The following is a 20,837-nucleotide window of genomic DNA, read 5'->3' on the forward strand; positions in this document are numbered from 1 at the left end:
GTTATTGCCTCTGTCTCTGTGCTGTATTGTCTGCCCCCCAAGGTCGCATGCCTAAGCCTAAGCCTGGGAACTCAGCTCCTGGGAAACTGTATTCCTGCGTGTAATCTCCCGCCTTTCCTGCCTTATAATATCTCCCAGCTAGTGAGCCTTTCATAGCTGTCATTTTATTCGTTTGCACTGTATGCCTATTTGATCAGTAAAATCCACCTGTTTGGACTCTATACGACTTTGTGGTGATTTCTGGTTCTGTGGGCCAAGGGCTGACAAATGGCCATTTTTGCATGGTCAATTTTGATGCTTGCTCAAAGCTCTTTTTAAAAATGCGACTTTAAAAATGCCTTTTCACAGTCCCGATGCAAAAGGAGAAATGCCACCCCCCACTCGCCTGCTCCTTTGTTCCTGTTTGCATAGCCATTAGCATGTGCATAGCTAACTCGTCTCTGTTGTTTTGCATGGTTCCTTGAGGGAGAGTCTTCACCGGAAACACCAAAGGCCACGTTAAATGGGCTCTTTAGAAATGCAAAGCAGGTATGCGCCGGCTTCACAGTCACTTCCAGAATGATGGTTCAGTGTGCAAAATTCAAAAAAATATGCAGGGCACTTTAGCTTGGAACGCTCTGCTGATCACCATGCAAAAATGGCCAATGAGAAAGGATAGTCATAGTTTCTGTCACTTGCCCCTGATAAAATCACTGTCCCTGTTTCGGTTCTTGGGGCAAATTTCTTTCACATTTGTTTTTTTTGGGGGGGGGGATTGCACGTTTGACCCCTGGTCTTTTGAGCTTCAAGCGTCAGGTGAAGATATTTCTATGGTCATGGGCCTTTGGCAAGGGGTAAGTATCTTTCTTTTTCTCCTCTCTCCATTCTTGGAGGATGAAAACGCCAAGTCTGGATGTTCATTCGCTCCTCAGACAGCCAACGCTTTGACAGCAGGGTTATCATTTAATTATGAGAAGCCCTCGTTCTCCCCAATCGTTTTGCCTCGCCCAAAGGGATGGCATAACTGTGTTTTGAAATGTCAGATTTTCGTTCTGATCTTATTTCTGTTTGTTTGTTATTTGTACAGAAAAGAGAGGAAATGTTAATGAACTATTGATACGAAAAGAAAATCTGTCAGTTTAGGAGATCACGAGAGACCGAATCAGGCAGGGAGTGCTGCTTACTCATTTGGAGGGTCTGGCAGGGTCTGCCCCCCAGGATCCAAGCTGGACTACCATGCAGCTTAACTACCAAGGCGAAATGTGAGCAAGAAAGGATTGCCTCTTCACCACCGGCGGGAGGTTTTGGGGGCGGAGCCTGATGAGGGCGGGGTTTGGGGAGGGGAGGGACTTCAATGCCATAGAGCCCACCTTCCGCAGCGGTCATTTTCTCCAGGGGAACTGATCTCTATCAGCTGGAGATCAGTTGCAATAGCAGGAGATCTCCAGCTAGCGCCTGGAGGTTGGCAACCCTAGAGCAAGACTCAAATCCTGACTACTAACATTGAATTCTTTTTTTTCTCTTGCTCTTGCGAAAACCACACCAGGAGGGGGGGGATCCTGTTTTCATCTATTTTGTTCAATCACACATTGTACAGATTTCCCGAAGGCATTCGAAAACAAATATACATCCAGGGCATCCCTGCAGAAAACATCCTTGTTTTTAGGCTGGCTGAATGGGAGCGTATGGTCGCACGAGGAGAACAAGGGAGGGAGGGAGGGAGGGAGGGAGGGAGAGAGAGAGAGAGAGAGAGAAAGAAAGAGAGAGAGAGAAAGAAAGAAAGAAAGAAAGAAAGAAAGAAAGAAAGAAAGAAAGAAAGAAAGAAAGAAAGAGAGAGAGAGAGAGAGAGAGAGAGAGAGAGAGAGAGAGAGAGAGAGAGAGAGAGAGAGAGAGAGAGAGAAAGAAAGAAAGAAAGAAAGAAAGAAAGAAAGAAAGAAAGAAAGAAAGAAAGAAAGAAAGAAATTAAATGTGTTTGGTATGCATGCCATTCACCCTGCAGAGAGAAACATCAGCTAGATAGATCCATATATAATTTGTGTGCGAGAGAGGGAGTGTGGGTAGATTGGCGAAGTGATGTAATTTCCAAAAGTGAGGCGTGCCTCGCTGCAATCAGACTGCTGCATACTATGTAGTTCTTTTTAAACGCCTTCTTGTTTGCTTTCGGCTATGGCCACAAACGCTGTTCAAGAGATACCTCGCTTTTCTGCAGAGCCGAATCCCCACTTCACTTCTGGGAAGGGTGGGTGCTGTTCTTCTCCCACACTCCTGGTTGGAGGTAAAGGAGATGCTTAAAAACAACAGCGACGAATCTAGGTTGTCATCTTAGGGGAGGGGCCGTGGCTCAGTGGGAGAGCGTCTGCTTGGCATGCAGAAGGTCCCAGGTTCAATCCCCGGCATCTCCTGTTAAAGGGACCAGGCGAGGTGATGTGAAAGACCCCTGTCTGAGACCCTGGAGAGTCTCTGCCAGTCTGAATAGACAATACTGACTTTGATGGACCAAGGGTCCGATTCAATATAAGGCATTTTCGTGTGTGCTCATCTTGCAATTGTGTGCTTGTGCCGCGTTTTGTTAAAAGGAATGGTTTAGGAGTTTGGCAACACATATTTCAGTTGTGTCAGCGCAATGGGGAGAAAACAGGGAAGAAAGGGAACTGTTTGTCAGTGAGGCTGCACCTCCGTTTTCAAGCAGAACCGATCCTGTGGGCAGACCTTGCCGCTTATGTTCTGTACTGCCCAGATACCTAAGCCCTCTTGGAGAAGATCCTGTTGCGGGAATGGCTGACCCATGCATTTTTTCAGTGAAAAGAAGACCATGCAAACATAAGAATTCTAAATCCCACTAATTTATTTTTAAAGGAAGGGCCCTGAACTTTTTTTTTTCCCAAACAGCTGCAAACCTATCACCTCAGGTATTGTTTTCATTGGTCCTTCATGCATGGTTGTTTCACTCTCTGTCGCCCCTCCAATGACTTTGGGTCTTTGTGTTGATTGTGCCTGCCGTTTCCGACCGTCAGAGGTCGCCTCGCTCTCCCCCTGCGTCTCCCCGCATCTTGCCCACGTTTTCGAATTTGAGATAAAAACAGGTCTCTGAAAACTCGGGCAAAACACAGGGAAACGCAGGGGGAGAGCGAGGCGAACACTGGCGGTCGGAAACGGCATGCGCAATCAATACAAAGTCCCAATGTTGTTGGAGGGGTGACAGAGAGTGAAACAGCCATTGATTTGATCTTTATGTAGCCACTTGCTATATGAATATTGTCAAACGTTTGTGGATGTGTGGTATTTCACTTAGTTTGCAACTTTGTGAAAACTTGTTATAAATTGCTGCATAACACTGCCTTGTCTAATTTTTGTATTGGGCTTAATAGCATGCATGTGCCGTAAGTGTTCTGTATTTGATTTCCAAAAAACCTCCTGGTAAAACCTCCTGCTATTACAACTGATCTCCAGCCGATAGAGATCAGTTCATCTGGAGAAAATGGCTGCTTTGGCTATTGGACTCTATGGCATTTAAGTCCCTCCCCTCCCAAACCCCGCCCTCTTCAGGCTCCGCCCCAAAAATCTCCCGCAGATGGCCAAGAGGGACCTAGCAACCTTATCACAAAACCATTGTAAGGACAAAATGGGGAAGGAAGAGCAGGGAAGAAGAGATAGTAGTTTGCATCGGTGAAACCAGGAGAGATGGAAAGAATCCCCCAGAACCCTACTGATCTGGAGATCCACTTGGATATTCCCCATAAAAAACAATTAACCAGAATGATCCATTCACAGATCTCGTTTGGCACTACAGAAGTCTGCATGTGGCAGATGTTATAATCATTAAACAAAAAATGGGGGGAAGAAACCCAACACAGGTAATATACAAATGTATCACCATATATAGATCAAAGCTTCTTAAACTGTGGGTTGCGACCCTATAAGGGGTCGCGTAACTGAATGTGGGGGTCACAAAAAAATTTTTTTTACATAAATGTCTTTATGATTTATTATCAGTAAATGTTTGATTTGTATACCTATTTTATATAAATATATACTCGGGGTCGCGTAAAAATTTCTCGGGAGAAAAGGGGTCGTTCGTGGAAAAAGTTTAAGAAGCCCTGGTATTGATAACTTTATACAAGCCTAGGCATGCATGTAGGGTGTAGAATAAATTTCAAATTAGAAAGTCCTCTAGGTGGAATACCTGCAAGTTTTTCCTTTTGTGGGCTGTATTAGTCTCTCATACAAGTTGTGCATGCTATATCAACCTGGTATATTACTTGTGTGTGCGTTATATGTGTATTTGACCACTGACGAAGGCCCGTTGGCCAAAGCGTGTATGGTGTGTGGTTTAAATTTATCAACCTTACAAGTTGCCATTGTGCCTTGTTTTATCATTTTTAATGTTTTTAACCTTGATATAAGTTCCTTAAAATAAAAATATTTCTCTATTATATAATTTTACCTTCTCCGCCCAACCTTGGGTACCCAGCTTTAGATATTATAATCATTGAGAGCCATTGTGGGGTAGTGGTTAAGAGCGGTGCTTGGAGCGGTGAACTCTGATCTGGAGAACTGGGTTTGATTTCCCGCTCCTCCACATGAGGCCAGCTGGGTGACCTTGGGCAAGGCACAGCTCTCTCAGCCCCATCTACCTCACAGGGTGTCTGTTGAGGGGAGGGGAAGGGAAGGCGATTGTAAGACGGTTTAATTCTTCCTTAGGTGGTAAGGGGAAGTCGGCATATAAAAACCAACTCTTCTTCTTCATTCTGGCAGGGTAGCCACATTCGTTCGTTATAGCAAAATGAAACACAAGTCCGCCTGTCCCTGAAAAACTAACGATACTTCTTCCAGCATAACTTAACTGCAGTGCGACTCCTGAATGTTAACGCTGGAATAAATTTTGTTCATCTTTAATGGGGCACTGGACTTCTGTTCTATTCTGCAGGTACTGGAGGTTCCAAGGTGTGTGTGAAGGGGGCCTTTCTGGTGCTTTTTCACCCTGGCAGACAACCGAAGAGCGTCCAGACTTTCCCGGTTGCCGTTTTCATTTTCATGGGAAAGCTGAGCTTCTCCGATCCCTCTTGGCCTCTCCGGCTCTAAAAATCCAGTCAGGCATGCAGGTGTTTCAGCTAATGAGCTTTTCTCTCCGCTGGCCGCCATCCAACAGGTTCTGTTCTCTCGTCCCTTAAAGTGTCTGCCTCAACAGAAAGTGCGTTTTAGCATGGGAATAGAACGGGCCTTGAGGTACTTCGTAGTCCTGAGCATGGATAAGCTCCTGATTCACGCGCTCCTCTTTTATGGATTTTGATGTGAAGCCAAACTGGCACCAGTACAAGTGAGAGGGGAAAAAATGATGTCTGTGCTTTGATGGCCCATGAAGTTTTTTTCTCTTTGCATGGAATTAGTAGCCTGTCCTCAGACAGTACATTCTCCCGAGAATTGCCTCTCAGTCCAAACTGGAGGCTGATCTGACTGGCTGATGGTACTTCCGCCTATCCAGTAGTAGAAAGAATTAGTTAATATTCTTCTTCTTCTTCTTCTTAGCACCAAGAGTTGCATACTCAGAGCTGTATGCAATGGTCCCTTCCCGTCATGTTTTTCTCCCTCTCCCATAATACTAGAACAGAGGTCTGCAAACTGCGGCTCCTGAGCCGCATGCGGCTCTTTGGCCTGTTGAGTGCGGCTCTCCAAACTTGGTTCGGAGCCCCAGCTCTCGCGCCCGCTCACGCCGGCAGCCGGGCTGCAGAGCCAGCGCGTCTGAGAGAGAGAGAGAGAGAGAGCGGGCAAGCGGGCGCGCTGTCTCTCCCCCCCCCCCCCGGCCGTGGAGAATGGCTGGGTCCCCCTTTCCCTTGCCCTCAATGGTTGGGAGGCTAAAGCCTCCCCTCCCCTCTAGCTGCGCGATTGCTGGACGGGCGGCTCAGCGGTTCCTGCCCCCCCTGCCTATCAGCTGTTGGGCGGGGCGGGCTTCCTTTGGTAGACCTGGCCTCCGGCTGAGTCCCATTGGGAGGCCATGTCTACCCACTGGCTTTCTTGGCGGTAGACCTGGACTCCGAAGAGGGGAAAGTCCCCCTTCAGAGGCCAGGTCTACCAATTGGCTTCTATGGGCCTCCGGAGGCCAGGTTACTGCCAAGAAAGCCAATGGGTAGACCTGGCCTCCCAATGGGACTCAGCCGGAGGCCAGGTCTACCAATAGGCTTTTATGGCGGTAGACTAGGCCTCCAGACGAGGACTCCGGATGGGGAGGGGGAAATGGCAGGGACTTACAATTAAATTTTTATCAATAAATAAGATCACTATTAAGTATGATATCAAATTTTATTCATTGTACCTATAGTTTAATTAAGACTTAAAACTTTAATTAAAGTTTATTAAGTTAATAAACAGTGTACCTACCTATATAGTTTAAGAAATTTGGCTCTCAAAAGAAATCTCAATCGTTGTCCTGTTGATATTTGGCTCTTTTGACTAATGAGTTTGCCGACCCCTGTACTAGAACGTGGGGTCATCTGCTGAAGCTGGAGGGTGAAAGATTCAAAACAGATAAAATGAAGTATTTTTTCACACAACACATAGTTAAATTGTGGAACTCCCTGCCCTAGGATGTGGTGATGGCTGCCAGCTTGGAGGGCTTTAAGAGGGGAGTGGACATATTCATGGAGGAAAGGGGTATACATGGCTATTAGTTAGAATGGATACTAGTCGTGCTGCATACCTATTCTCTCCAGTATCAGAGGAGCATGCTGAATATATTAGGTGCTGTGGAACACAGGTAGGATGGTGCTGCTGCAGTTGTCTTGTTTGTGGGCTTCCTAGAGGCACCTGGTTGGCCACTGTGTGAACAGACTGCTGGACTTGATGGGCCTTGGTCTGATCCTGCAGGGCCTTTCTTATGTTCTTATGTTCATGTACACATCAGGAAAAACAATTTCAATAATTGAAGAGGGAGATGATTTTTATACCAACAACTGATGGAAAGGAAGGCTTGCAAGGACTGAGTGTGGAAGAGTTCATAGATTTCTAGTAGAGCTCACACTCGGCATACAGAAGGTGCCAGGTTCAATCCCCAGCATCTCAACCTTTTATAAAGGACCCCAGGCTCCATAGGAGTCAAGAAATACACTTACCTTTGTTTTGTGCACAACCCTCTCATCCAAACGTGGCACAAACCGGACTTGAGACGTACATTAAGAGTCTATATTAGAAGGACAGTGGACATTCGTAAGGCAGACACTATGTTCATTTCAATGAACACACAAGGAACAAAAGGGGAAAAGAAGTCCAAACGGGCCATTAGTTATGCAATTGGGCAGTGTATAGCAGAGGCATAAAGAGCCAGTTAGCTTATGGTCCCTGAGGGCATCACAGGTCATTTATGCCTGGGAGTTTTACCTGAGGTTCGTTGCTGGCCGGACCCACACTTTCCAGTTGGAAATCTTTGCACCAACAGTCTCCAAGCTCAAATCAAGTCCCGCCCCTTTAAATGCTGCTTTGTAATTGGCTTATTCTGCAGCGCTCACAGTGAGAAAAAATTCCCGGGTTTGATTCCCTGCTCCTCCACATGAGTGGCAGACGCTCATCTGGTGAACCAGGTTGGTTTCCCCTCTCCTCCACATGAAGCCAGCTGGGTGACCTCGGGCTAGTCACAGTTCTCATAGAGCTCTCTCAGCCTCACCTACCTCACAGGGTGTCTGTTGTGAGGAGGGGAAGGGAAGGCGATTGTAAGCCAGTTTGATTCTTCCTTAAGTGGTTGAGAAAGTCGGCATATAAAAACCAACTCTTCTTCTTCTTTACCTTTAAGTGTGCTTAGAACAACAGATTCATTTTTTTCCTATGGTTAATACTAGGCATGGGCTATGATTTTCAAGAAGAATGTTCTGCCAGGCATTAACAGCTCATGGGTCTCCCCCGAGGAAGGTCGTCTGTGCTGCTCATTTTATTTTTGTTGGGCTGCACTTCTGGGAAAGAAGTCCGTCTCGTCAGGCAGCAATACCATGGAGACCGGCTTTTAAAGTCACGGGAAGGGGAAGGGAGGGGCGAGGATGGTGATCTAGCATCCAAGACTCTCCACCACCACCATCTGTACTGACAATTTCACTGTTTTGCTGGGTCCAGACAGACGCGGCCGACATTTCACTGTGTGGAGAAAAATTCAAGTGTGTGTCAGAAGTGTTCGTGTGAGATAAAAGTGTGAGATAGTTACACCTTTGCTTTCTGATGGTTCAACGTACACACAATTATTAAAAATATTGTTTAAAATTACACTCAGTCTGTGTGTAAGAAAGAAGAAAGAAAGAAGAAAGTAGATTCCTTTGAAATGTGGCGTTGGAGGAGAGTGTTACAGATACTGTGGACTGCCAAAAAAACAAATAAGTGGGTTTTAGAAGGCTTTCGTACTGAGGCTTTCGTACTTTGGTCACATTATGAGAAGACAAGAGTCACTGGAAAAGACAATCATGCTGGGAAAAGCGGAAGGCAGCAGGAAAAGAGGAAGACCCAGCAAGAGATGGATTGACTCTATAAAGGAAGCTACGGCCCTCAGTTTGCAAGATCTGAGCAAGGCTGTTAAGGATAAGACGCTTTGGAGGACATTGATTCATAGGGTCGCCATGAGTCGGAAGCAACTTGATGGCACTTAACACACACACACACTGTGTGTATAAAGGGTATATAAAACATCAAGGAATTGGGGTCCCATCCCAAAGGTATTTCATTATGTATATACAAAAATTCCAAAATATTCCGATATACGGAAAGATCCGAAATATGGACCACTTCTCATCCCAAGCAGTCCGGATAAGGGATACTCAACCTGTAATGATGATGATGATGTGCTATCAAGTTGCAGCCAACTCAAGGTGACCCCTCATAGACTTTTCAAAGCAAGAGATGAGCCGAGTTGGTTTGCCATTGTCTTCCTCTGTGTGGCAACCCTGGTTTTCCTTAGTGGTCTCCCACACAAGTACTAACCTTGGCTGACCTTGCTTAGTTTCACACTCTGGTGACCCTGGGCTATTCCGGCTGTTTATTTCCAGAAAAGAATTCTGACAGTTTGACTTTCCAGCTAGTCTGGCTGAAAAGTGGAGTATATCGACTAAGTTCCTTGTAATGTGTGTGATGCTTTATTAAATAGTTGCAACTTCGATATCTTAATAACTGATGCTACAAATAAGGTTTTTCCTTACAGCAGTGGATGCTCCATTTTGTCGATGTCATCCACTGTGTCCTTTTAACTTTGGCAAATTCCTTTTAATTCTCTCCGCTATTTATCAACATCCGAGACACTTAACAAAGCTGTTGAATCTTAGCCGAGTCAGGAAAGATATCCCTAGGAACGGTGCTTGACGTCTTTTCCCAATCTGTCTTTGATTCACAACTTACTCTTGTTTGGCTCCTCTTGTCAAGGTGTGAAACCTGCTTTCTGCTAATCCTTTCTAACCAGCGTTTCTGCAGTTGTTTTTAATGGATCCTGGCGGACTATATTACAAATCCTACCGCTGCCTTCTAGTAGTAATCCATCCAGAACCCAGCACACTGTCGGGGTTAAACAAGAATTACAGAATAATAACAGCAACTTTTCCATTTTGTTTCATGGGTGGCGGCGGACGGCTGCCAGTCTGATAGAATTTCCTTGGGGATTTCTCGCAGAGCTTTGCTAACAGCTCCGAAGATTCATCCCTCCCGCACAAGGATAGTTCCTCAGGCCTGCTGCTCCAGGTCGCTCGTACTTTCTAATTGTCCTCCAGCCAGCTTCTTTCCAGACTGAAAGTTGGCGTCCCCGCCTTCCTTTTCCATGCTGATTCTGCAAATTGTTTCTCCTCTTTCCTTTTTTTTCCCTGGAGACAACCGAAGCCCAGCGGGAACTGAGACCCTTGTATTTCCTCCTGTCATCTTTTAAGCGTTCCCTTTCCTTGTTAAAAGGCGTTCCAGGCACTTTGTTTGATCGCGGGACCGACAATGCCTGCCGCCTCAGCAACTTTCTTATATGCTTGGAGAATCTCTTTGTATCATAATTAATATCTCTCACTAATTTGGGGGGGGGGAATAGCTTCTCTAATTCTAACCCTACGTGTTCGGGCTGCTTCTCTACGCACTTCTGTGGTGCTACGGTTCGCATTTGTTCTTACGCTGCCGCCGCGACGTTGCTGCCCTGCGTCGATTCTGTTTGTTTTCATTTTTTCCCAAAAGACAGCACTAACCCTGAGTAGTTTGAAATGGCACCGCTCTTTCCGGGACAAAACGAAAGAGGGAAGGGGGATCCTTGATGCAACTGCCATTGGGCTGTTGGATCCCCTGTCCCTCTTAGTCATAGTTTAGCAGCGGCAGCCTCTTCTCTTCTAGTACTTCGCCCTTCTGAACATTGCTTCTTGCAGCATGGTGTAGTGGTTAAGAGAGCGAGCATGGTGTAGTGGTTAAGAGTGGTGGTTTGGAGCAGTAGACTCTAATCTGGAGAACCGGGTTTGATTCCCCACTCCTCCACATGAACACCTCCCTGGTCGCTGCCACAGCCTTTGCTGGCATCTGGACACCGGTGGCAGGCTCTGGCAGCATCCGGGCCCCAGCTGCCAGAGACCGGCATCCAGCCCTGCACACCAGCGCTGGGGCCACAAACGCCAGCGTGCGCCTCCCGGATGCTGGCACTGTGGGCCCTTGCGCTGGCGTGGGCCGTCGCCGGCCTCCAAAGGCCTTTGGGCGCGGCCACTAGCACAGGTCAGGAATGTGCTGTTCTTCTTCATCATCATCATCTTCTTCTGTCCTTGCCCATTCACTACTTTGCTTCCTGATAGGGGTGGATTGGCCAGTATGGTGTAGTGGTTAAAAGCAGTAGACTCTAATCTGGAGAACCGGGGTTTGATTCCCCACTCCTCCACATGAGCAGCGGACTCTAATCTGGTGAACCAGTTGGTTTCCCCACTCCTACACATGAAGCCTGCTGGGTGACCTTGGGCTAGTCACAGTTCTCTCAGAACTCTTCCAGCCCCACCTACTTCACAAGGTGTCGATTGTGGGAAAAGGAAGGGAAGGCAATTGTAAGCCATTTTGATTCTCCTCAAAAAGGTAGAGAAAATCGGGGTATAAAAGCTAACTCCTCCTCCTCCTTCTCCTCCTCCTCTTCCTAGGATTGTCAATCTTAGCTCGGCAATTGTTTCTCCTGGGAAAGCATTTATAGGGTTGCACACAGTTAGTGAATTGACCTTGGATTTCCTTCATTGAGCAGGGGGATTGGAATAACTGACCCTTAAGGCCCCTTCCAGGAAATGGTCCAATAGTGCAGAGTCAGCTTTTGAAAAATAAAAGAAGGAATGGTCTTGAATAATTGAAAGGGGCAAAGACAGTGGCCAGGGAGAGGCATACCAGAACCTTCCATCAAAACCGTCATGCCAACTCTTGCCTGTCTTTAATGAGGTGCCAGTTTTTGCACAATGTCGGAATAGCAACAGTGACCAATTACCAGATGGGTTCAGGTCTGTGCCGCCTCTCACAAAATGCCAGTAGCAGATTACAGAGGATGGTGGTTGGCATGCAACCTAAATTCCCCAGCATACCACTGCGGAAATGCAAGTCCCACAGTGATTACTACCTTATTTCGTATGGTGGCTCTTCATTAGGGTTGCCAGCCTCCAGGTACTAGCTGGAGATCTCTTGCTATTACAACTCATCTCCAGCCGACAGAGATCAGTTCACCTGGAGAAAATGGCCTCTTTGGCAATCGGACTCTATGGCATTGAAGCCCCTCCCCAAACCCCACCCACCTCAGGCTCCACCCCAAAAACCTCCCACCGGTGGCAATGAGGGACCTGGCAACCCTACTCTTCATCCCTGTTCACTGTGGTGGACCAGACTTTTCCATTTCAGACATCATAGTGAACGTTTCGATGGCAACGTATTGACGCCAAAGGTTCTTGCAATGCAATCCTGTGCTGAGTTACACCCTTCTGAGTCCATTGTCTTCGATGAACTTAGGTGCAAGTCGACTTTAGATGGTGCTGTCTCAAAGACATTTTTTATAAAATGATGTATCATTGGTGCACGTCTCCAGATAAATTGGCTAAAATGTATAAAAATGTTCCAAATGCATGTTGGAAACGTGAATAGCATGAAGGGACTTCCTTTCACTTATGGTAGACCTGTAAAAAAAGTTTTAAAAAATATGATCACAATTACTTTCTATAATACAGAAGATTTTGAAGTTTAACATACAAATGAAACCAGAAATGTATCTTTTGGGTTTTATGGATAGCCAGTTTGGGGGGGGGGGAAATGTGGATGTTTGTTTTTATATATGATTTCAGGAGCAAGAATATTATATGCACAAAAATGAAAAAATTCATATATACCTACAATAGAAGAATGGCTTGTCAAGGTGTTGGAATTAGCGGAAATGGCCAAACTGACTGCTCTGATTAGAGAAAATAACTTATCTAAGCTTGTAGAAAAATGGAAACCCTTTATAGTCTTTTTGCATAATACGGGGGGAAATGAATTGATGATTTGTGGGTTTGAAGATTAGAAGAATAAGAATGTAGGCATGATAGAGAAAAGTTTGATTTTTAGTTGTAAGAATAATTTTAAAAATAATTTTGTATTTGTAGTTAGAGAACAGGTAGTAATTTCTTAACTAGATTTATATTCAGTACAACCGAAAATGGAAGTATCTTTTTGCCTGTGTGTTTGTATTTTTATTTTTTCCCCTTTCTTTCCTTTTTCTTTTTATTCTGTTTATCGTCTTGATGTAATTTTGTTAACAATAAATTTAATAAAATTCAAAAAAAGAGATGGTGCTGTTGGTTACCCAGATGGACTGAAAGGTCCTGCTTCTACAAGAGGGCATAACGTGGGGGGATCGTGGCCTGAAAGTGCAGAAATTTGAAGGCAGAATGCCAAGGTGTGTTGCTGCAGAAAAACAGGGGAAATCATGTGCACTTCTGTGTCTCTATAACTTTTTTAAAGCCTTGCCAGAAAGCAAAAAAAAAAATTATCCAAGTACCAGATCATATAAATCTTAAAGGGGTATTGATTTTCAGTCGTAAACCGAATGACCGGTTTATTTTTGCATTGCTTGGATGTGGCTGGATGAGTGTTGAGGTCTGAAGTTGTCAGCAGCAGAAGAGCCTCAAGCATTCCCTTCCAAAGTCATAAATGTGTGTTAAAGCATAAAATTGCCAATTTTACCAGGTATGCACAAACAGCAGATGTTTTAACTATCTCCTCCCCCCGATATGCACACATAAGGGTTGTGCATATCGATAGACCCGAACCAAAAATAAACCCCCCAAAAACTTTTTCTGCTTCTTTCGGATTTAATTAAAGCCAAATATCAAAACTGGGAATAAACCCGAAGCCGGATAGGTGATCACCGAATCAGCTGAATAGGTATTCAGCTTTTTTCCGGCTTATTCTGGGTTTACCGAAAAAATCGGGCCCAATAAACCCAAACCTGAAATTTACGGGGGGGAGGGGTTTGCTCAACCCTAGCACGCACACACACAAATATCAGTTTACAAAGCCAAAGAATGGGTTTCTTGCTAATGAATGTTGCGGTTTAATTGTTTAGGTACGAAAAGAATATGGGAAATGCCTGCGCACACATTGCTGTAGTGGGAAAAGTACAGAGAGCTCCATCGGCTCAGGAAAAACATCTGGGTCACGAACTCCTGGAAGATACTCCACAGGCTCACAGGTAAAGCATGCCATTGTAAGCTTGAACACAATACGAGCAAGTTTGTCGGTATGCCAAAATAGTTACCTGCTCGGTCACGATAATTAGAATTCAGTTCAATATCTGAGAGCATAACTGTGCTTATAATCAAAGTTTCATCTCTTCTGAACTGAAGAATGGGTTTCCTGCTAATGAATACTGTCCTGTAATTGCTTAGGTACGTAATAATGAGTAAGGGGAAATGCTTCATTTCATTTGTACTGTAATTGATGGAGGACTTGGATGAATTACGCAATTATGTCTGACGCAGGGCTTCCACTGAAAATTGCATCCCTATTTCATGTTTCCCCCCATAATTCCCATATAGAATTTCTTAGCATATATCACACATGATCATCACACTGAGCACTGGTTAATGCTTGCAGATACACGGAAAAACTCAAGCAGGTGATATCATGAATCTATCGGATCCATCAACTGTTTTTGGAAATCCAAGTTGAAACCCTTGTGCTGCTTTCCCTTTTCCGTGGATGCCACAGATTTTTCAGCAAATGTTTTTGGCAGCCAATCTTAGCTTGCTCGACACTCATGATCAGATTTGAGCCAATCTGTGATGTGTTCAGGTTGCATCGAGAAACTTGAACAGCTGCCGAACAAGCTCGCAGCTGCCTGTTGGTCAGAAGCTGACTCTCAGCTGATGAGAGGAGCCAGAGACAAGTGAAGTCTCAAAGGGGAGAGGAGAAAGAGCTGGTTTCTCTTTCCTCCTCTCCAATGCTTCTGAGCTCTCCATTGCAAAAGGGAGAGGAGAAAGAGCTGGTTTCTCTCCATTTCTCTGTCGTTCAATCCAACAGCTTGGGGTGAGGAGAAGAGAAGGATAATTGGCTGTGCTTCTGGTTACAAACACACTGTTCAGTTTGCTGAAACTCAACAAGTCTGGGAGGTAATACAGTTTCCTGGATGAGACATCAGAAGAACCTGCCTTCCAGCTGACCAACTTGAACTCAGGTCCTGATTCCCTCCCCCTTAAATAAAAAAAAAACCTTTGCTGGGTACAAAGTAAAATTTTCCGAGCTGGAGATCATACTGAGGACCCTCCACAGCTGAGCGTCGGCATCTGGTGGCTTCAAGTAGCCCATCCCCGCAAAGGCATTCAAACAGGTTCCAAATAGTCCATTGATTTAGTTAGCTGCCCTGATCACCGCTCATGAAAGGGAAGTCAGCCGAACTGGGGGGTGTCCGAGCATCTCTACCATCTTCTGCCTTCCCTATTTCCCTTTTGTCTCTTTTTGTGTCCAAATTTGAATTGCAAACTCCTTTGGGCACGAAGCTCTCTATTTCGAGAGCCGTGCCACAAACTGGTATTTAAATCTGAGAATGGATGAATTAGTTAATGAATGTTTTGTAACGTCTCCTCTCCAAGGACTCAGCCCAACCATCCCTGTTTTTCTCTCTCTCTGGTATAGCACGGTCTTGTGGTAAAATTTGTGGTGCCTTTTTGGAAAAAAGATATTTTTAGTGCAAGTTGCTAGAATTCAGGAACACTCTTTCGAATGTTTGAAGTTAAACCTCCCAGTGTATCTTGCCACTAATGCACATATTGGAAGTACCCCGTAGCACATATCCTGCTGTTACAGGAGCCCAGTCACCTTTTCCTAGCATAGCTATAAACACTCTCTTTATTTTTAAATCAAGTTAGTTTATTGGAGAGTAAACGGAAACACTCTGCAGCAGGTGGAAAAGAGCAGGACTCTAGAGAGGTGACATATAAATCTCTCTAAATAAATTGTGTAGTAACTGGGTGGGGTTTTTTCAGGTATGCAGAAAAAGGGTTTTTACAAGTATATGAGAATGCCCTTGTTTTGATCGATGGAGGACCTGTCGTGACCGGCGTCCTATCTGTGGTCCTAAGTCCTCCTGCCTTGTCCTTGCCACAAATTCTTCCCTTCCCTTTAAACCTTACCACCGGTTTTCCTAACTATATTTTCCTCCCCTGCTACCGCTTTTACAACAGCCGGGGAACTACGTATTCCTCTAGGAAAACCTCGCCCTTTGTTTTATTTACTCTTGAGTTATTGAGAGGGTTCCCAGACTCCATTATTCGTTTATAGTTCCAGGTTGAGCTTCTTATTCAGTCGGGCACCGAAACAGATTTACGAGGAGCAGTTCATATAAAACAGGGTAGTTTACTACTTAATCAATAGAAACGAAACACAAATTTACTCGGTATTGCTAATAGATGTAATTATATCTGGCACTTCAGCAATTATATTTTGAACTAAAACATGCAAGGTGTAACCATTAAGTTCCCGGGAAAACGGCTCATGATCTGCGTTGTTGCCCAGGCAACGTTGCTAATTCATAACAAGATGCCGGCTGAGTAATTTCCGCAGGTACTCGGGAACTGCTAAGGGTAGGCAGGAGTAGCAACGGAAAGTGAAATAAATGACGCTTTGGCCCAAATGCTTCTCCTGACCTCACCGCAGGCTCAGAGACTTTACAGACGAGGCCTGAACGCGCTGTGTTTGGTCCAAGTCTGGTTGATGTGAAAGAGAAGGAATCGGCCGTGTGATGCTACACCTGGCCCCTAAGAAGGATTCTGAACCCCTTTGCTGCTTTCCATTCCATGAGGAGTGAGTCCAGAGACAGGCTCCTGAATCTCATGCCTTAATTGGATCTTTTATATTCAAAACAGGGCAGCTTCATGTTATGAAAACAGTCCGGGCTACATTCCCATGTACATTTTATTACATTTTTATAAAAAGTAAAGTACGGCCGTCCCAAATATTCGATTGCGGAAGTCCATACAGTAAACATGTGACTTACGTTGGTGAACTCACAAGCCTTATGTTCCAATAATTACGAAAAGCCCAATTCCGACCAAATTGACTGCATCGTTGGCTACTTTCTTTTACCCTGACATTATAATTAGTAAGCTTACGCAATGTAGCTTATCCATACCATTTATTTTCCTGTTCAGCTAATGCGGGTAAAGCTACTACTCTTCAGTATTTTGCATAAGTTATTCTGGCTGGGGGAACTGTATATGAAATCAATTCTCAGTAATTAGGTGTCTCTGTCTTGAGTGCAAGTAAAAATAGGAAGGGATCTAACTAGAGTTGTAACACAGATACCTTTCAAAATGTGTTTATCTGCTGCTCAAATATCCTAGCTGTAAAGCCTTTCTTAGATATAAAGCATGGATGGGGGGGCACCTATTTTCCTCTTTTTTACATTTCCAAGATGTGCATCTGTAATATGCCTGTGGCGTTACATATTATAACTAGTGTACCATTTTGTCAAGCATGCAAAACAGGTTGGTACATGAGAAGTTATCTCCAGGTTTCCAAATATCAAAACAAATAGATTTCCTAAGATCATGCCTGCAACTGATTATATAGCTCCATTAAAAACAAAAAAGATGTTCCATATTGCAAACATCAGGTGTTTGTTTTTAAATCTTGACATTACTATTTTTTCCCCAAGATAAGGTTCTAACCCTGATTAAGTAATTTCTCAACTGGATTTGAAACAATTCATCTCATGGTGGCAGCTGATTGGTCGCCTTTCTTTTGCTACCTTTATAGAATCATAGAGTTGGAAGAGACCACCAGGGTCATCTAGTGTAACCCCCTGCACAATGCAGGAAATTCACAACTACCTCCCCACACACACACACCCAGTGACCCCTATTCCATGCCCAGAAGATGGCCAAGATGCCCTCCCTCTCATGATCTGCCTAAGGTCATAGAATCAGCATTGCTGACAGATGACCATCTAGCCTCTGCTTAAAAACCTCCAGGGAAGGAGAGCTCACCATCTCCCGAGGAAGCCTGTTCCACCAAGGAACCGCTCTAACTGTTAGAAAATTGATCCTAATGTTTAGACAGAAACTCTTTTTATTTAATTTCAACCCATTGGTTCTGGTCCGACCTTCTGGGGCAAGAGAAAACAACTCGGCACCATCCTCTATATGTTTTGGAGCCATGGTGCAGCAGAGGTGTTTCTGGTGTACTCCTTACTTGAGTAGGCACCCTGCACCCATGGGCCTGGCCAGATCTTGCATTGGCATCTGGAGAAAAAGGGCATCAATCTCTGTATCGATCAGGATGTGTGGGATCACACAACCGAGTACTGTTGCCTTCTTGCCTTGCTTGGAAGTGTACTGCTGTCCACTCTTGGAACCAGGAGACTGGATTAGCTGCTCTGATCCAGCTGGGCTTCTCTTGTGCTCCTAAGTGAAACTCTTAAGAGTCTAGGGCAGAGTTCCCCAATGTCGGGTGTGTTGGCACCATGGTGCCCACCAGTACTTCCCTTGGTGCCCACCAAGCTTTTCACAAAGTGGGCCAGGCCGTTAGAACGCCAGGCTTGTTTTTCGGTTGCCCTCATTCCAATGAAAGGGTTTTCCACTGGAGGATCAGAACTGATAAGCACCTGGGGCTTTCCTTAGTCAGTGTGTGGTTCCACTCCCCATTCAGGCTTTTCTTCTTCCCAGGAGCAGTGAGGAGGGAAGTATTATGTTTGGTTCTCCTTGAGAGCCAGTGTGGTGCAGTGGTTAAGAGCGGTGGTTTGGAGCGGTGGACTCTAATCTGGAGAATCGGGTTTGATTCCCAACTCCTCCACATGAGCGGCGGACGCTAATCTGGTGAACTGGGTTGGTTTCCTCACTCCTACAGATAAGGCCAACTGGGTGACCTTGGGCTTGTCACAGCTCTCTCAGCCCCACCGACCTCATAGGGTGTCTGTTGTGGGGAGGGGAAGAGAAGGTGATTGTAAGCTGGTTTGATTCTTCCTTCAGTGGAAGAGAAAGTTGGCATATAAAAACCAATTCTTCTTCCTGTTGAAGCCCTTCTCAGAATTCCACAGGTGCCCACAAGCTCAAAAATGTTGAGGACCCCTGGGGTCCGTGAGGGATCCTTTGCCTGGGCAGAAAATCATAGATTTGAAACGACACCTTACAGTGCCTTGCTTCGCACCTGAGATGCCCTAAGACTTCTCGAGAGAGACAGGAAGGAACGAATCCTCGCCCGCCACAGCTGAAGCTCTTTCCTCTTGTCCTCCTTCAGAGTCGTATCCGCAGGATGTGGAATGACACGGTCCGGAAACAGTCGGAGTCTTCCTTCATCACTGGCGACATAAACAGCTCAGCGTCACTTAACAGAGGTAATTATGGACTGTCAAAATATGCGCAACCTTTGTAATTGTTAAGGAGGCCGAATGGTAGCGCCTTTTCAACTTTGGAATGAGATGTCCCTTGTTTCTTTAGATGTAAAAAAAATGTGACCGCAGAAAATAAAAACATGCAGCATGCACAATGAATCATTAACCGAAAAGGTTTTTTTTTTCAATTTTTGCTTATTTTTTTGACATACATGTTCACAAATATTGTTTCTGAAAAGCCGTTGCAGCGGGTGCGGAGGGCAGCGAAGCAGAATCTAGTCAGCAGCGAGTGCCAGGAATTGGAAGCTGTCAGGCTTCGTTGCTAGCAATGAAATGGGCAATTACAAAACGATAGAGTGTGCTGAGATCATTGTCCCCGGCAAAAAAAAAAAAGCAATTTCAAAGGCTTTGCGAAGGTGAAAACCTGCCGCTGAAAACATACTTAAGGGAGACGGCGCAGCATGGAACCGACTGATCTGCTCGGGACCCAGAATGGACGCCCTACTAATGAGCGCTGTCCTGTGGTTGATAGGAAAATATCCGTTTAAAAAATCTGTCGTAACCAAATAGAGTAAAATGAAAAATTCAGCCTGGAATAGTGTAAGGTGTTCGTCAACGCAGGCAGAACCACTTTATCAAAGCTTCTTGTTTGTGGTTGCCAAGTGGCAGCCCAGAAATTCCAGGTGGCTTTTTAACATCCCTGCAGCCCAGTTCCGAGACAATTTCTTCCACTCGAGACTTTTCCAGGCCCATCTCCCCGGTCATTATTTTCTTCCAGATGCAGCAAGCAGGATACTTGTTTTGCTGCACAGCAAATGGGGGGATGAAGAGAGTGGGAGAAGTCGCTTGACATCCAGCGTGGTGTAGTGGTTAAGAGTGGTGGACTCTAATCTGGACAGCCGGGTTTGATTCCCCGCTCCTTCACATGAGCTGCCGACTCTAATCTGGTGAATCAAGTTGGTTTTCCCCACTCCTACACATGAGCGACGGATTCTAATCTGGTGAACTGGGTTGGTTTCCCCACTCCTCCACATGGGCGAAGGTCTCTAATCTGGTGAACTGGGTTGGTTTTCCCGCTCCTCCATATGAGCGGTGGACTCTAATCTGGTGAACTGGGTTGCTTTCCCCGCTCCTCCACATGAGCAACAGATTCTAATCTGGAGAACTGGGTTTGATTCCCCGCTCCTCTACATGAGCGACAGATTCTAATCTGGAGAACTGGGTTTGATTCCTCGCTCCTCCACATGAGCGACAGATTCTAATCTGGAGTATTGGGTTTGATTCCCCTCTCCTCCACATGAGTGGCGGACTCTGTTCTGGTGAACCGGGTTGTTTTCCCCGCTCCTCCACATAACCGATGGATTCTAATCTGGTGAACTGGGTTGGTTTCCCCACTCCTCCACATGAGCGGAGTCTTAATTCCTTGAAGGCAGATGAAAGCAAGACTCCTTTTTTCCTGAGGGCATACAGTGAATTATAGGGACTTACTGACACTAAAGCTTATCCATCACATGGGAAGGAAAAATGCAGGAGCTGAAAGGGCAATAGGGGTAGAGAAATTTTCATTGGATAGAAGACTCTGCATGGCCTGAATGGGTTGGAGCCAGTGGTTCATCCAGGGCTGGGCAGTAAAATTGAGGCCCCAGCTACCCTGGCTCAGTGGGGGAGAGGGGGGCGGTTTCAATGCATGTTGTAGCTAGAGATGGGTGAGCTCCTCCCAGGGTGACGTAGTGGTCAGAGTGTCATGCTAGGATCAGGGGGACCCCGGTTGGAATCCCCATACTGCCATGGAATCTCACTGGGTGACCTATGGCCAGTCACACAGCCTCGCAGGGTTTTGGTGAGGATAAAATGGCGGAGAAGGGAATGATGTAAGCTGCTTTGGATCCCCGTTAGGGAATAAGGTGGGGGATAAATGAAGTAAATCTTTATTCCACTGTTTCTTTCCCCCCTCCCCCAAGTGCATTTTGCAACTAAGGGCTCAGTTAGATGTGGCAGTGTCCCTGAGTCCACCATGGGAACACCTCTACCATTTTAGGGATGAAATTCCCTCTTTTTTACA

General features: G+C 45.4%; 1 protein-coding gene across 9 annotated transcripts in view; it reads left to right on the forward strand.

The window, feature by feature from the left end:
• ADGRL3 (adhesion G protein-coupled receptor L3) overlaps window positions 1-20,837 on the forward strand; it is a 496,674-nt gene that overhangs the window by 415,187 nt on the left and 60,650 nt on the right. For all 9 annotated transcript variants that reach the window (XM_056849204.1, XM_056849205.1, XM_056849196.1 and 6 more), the window contains 2 exons: window positions 13,514-13,639; window positions 18,682-18,778. In XM_056849204.1, coding sequence (XP_056705182.1) covers window positions 13,514-13,639; window positions 18,682-18,778 — 223 coding nt within the window. The remainder of the gene's footprint in view (window positions 1-13,513; window positions 13,640-18,681; window positions 18,779-20,837) is intronic.

Source organism: Euleptes europaea, chromosome 4 (assembly GCF_029931775.1).
Source record: "Euleptes europaea isolate rEulEur1 chromosome 4, rEulEur1.hap1, whole genome shotgun sequence".
Classification (NCBI taxonomy): Eukaryota; Metazoa; Chordata; class Lepidosauria; order Squamata; family Sphaerodactylidae; genus Euleptes; species Euleptes europaea.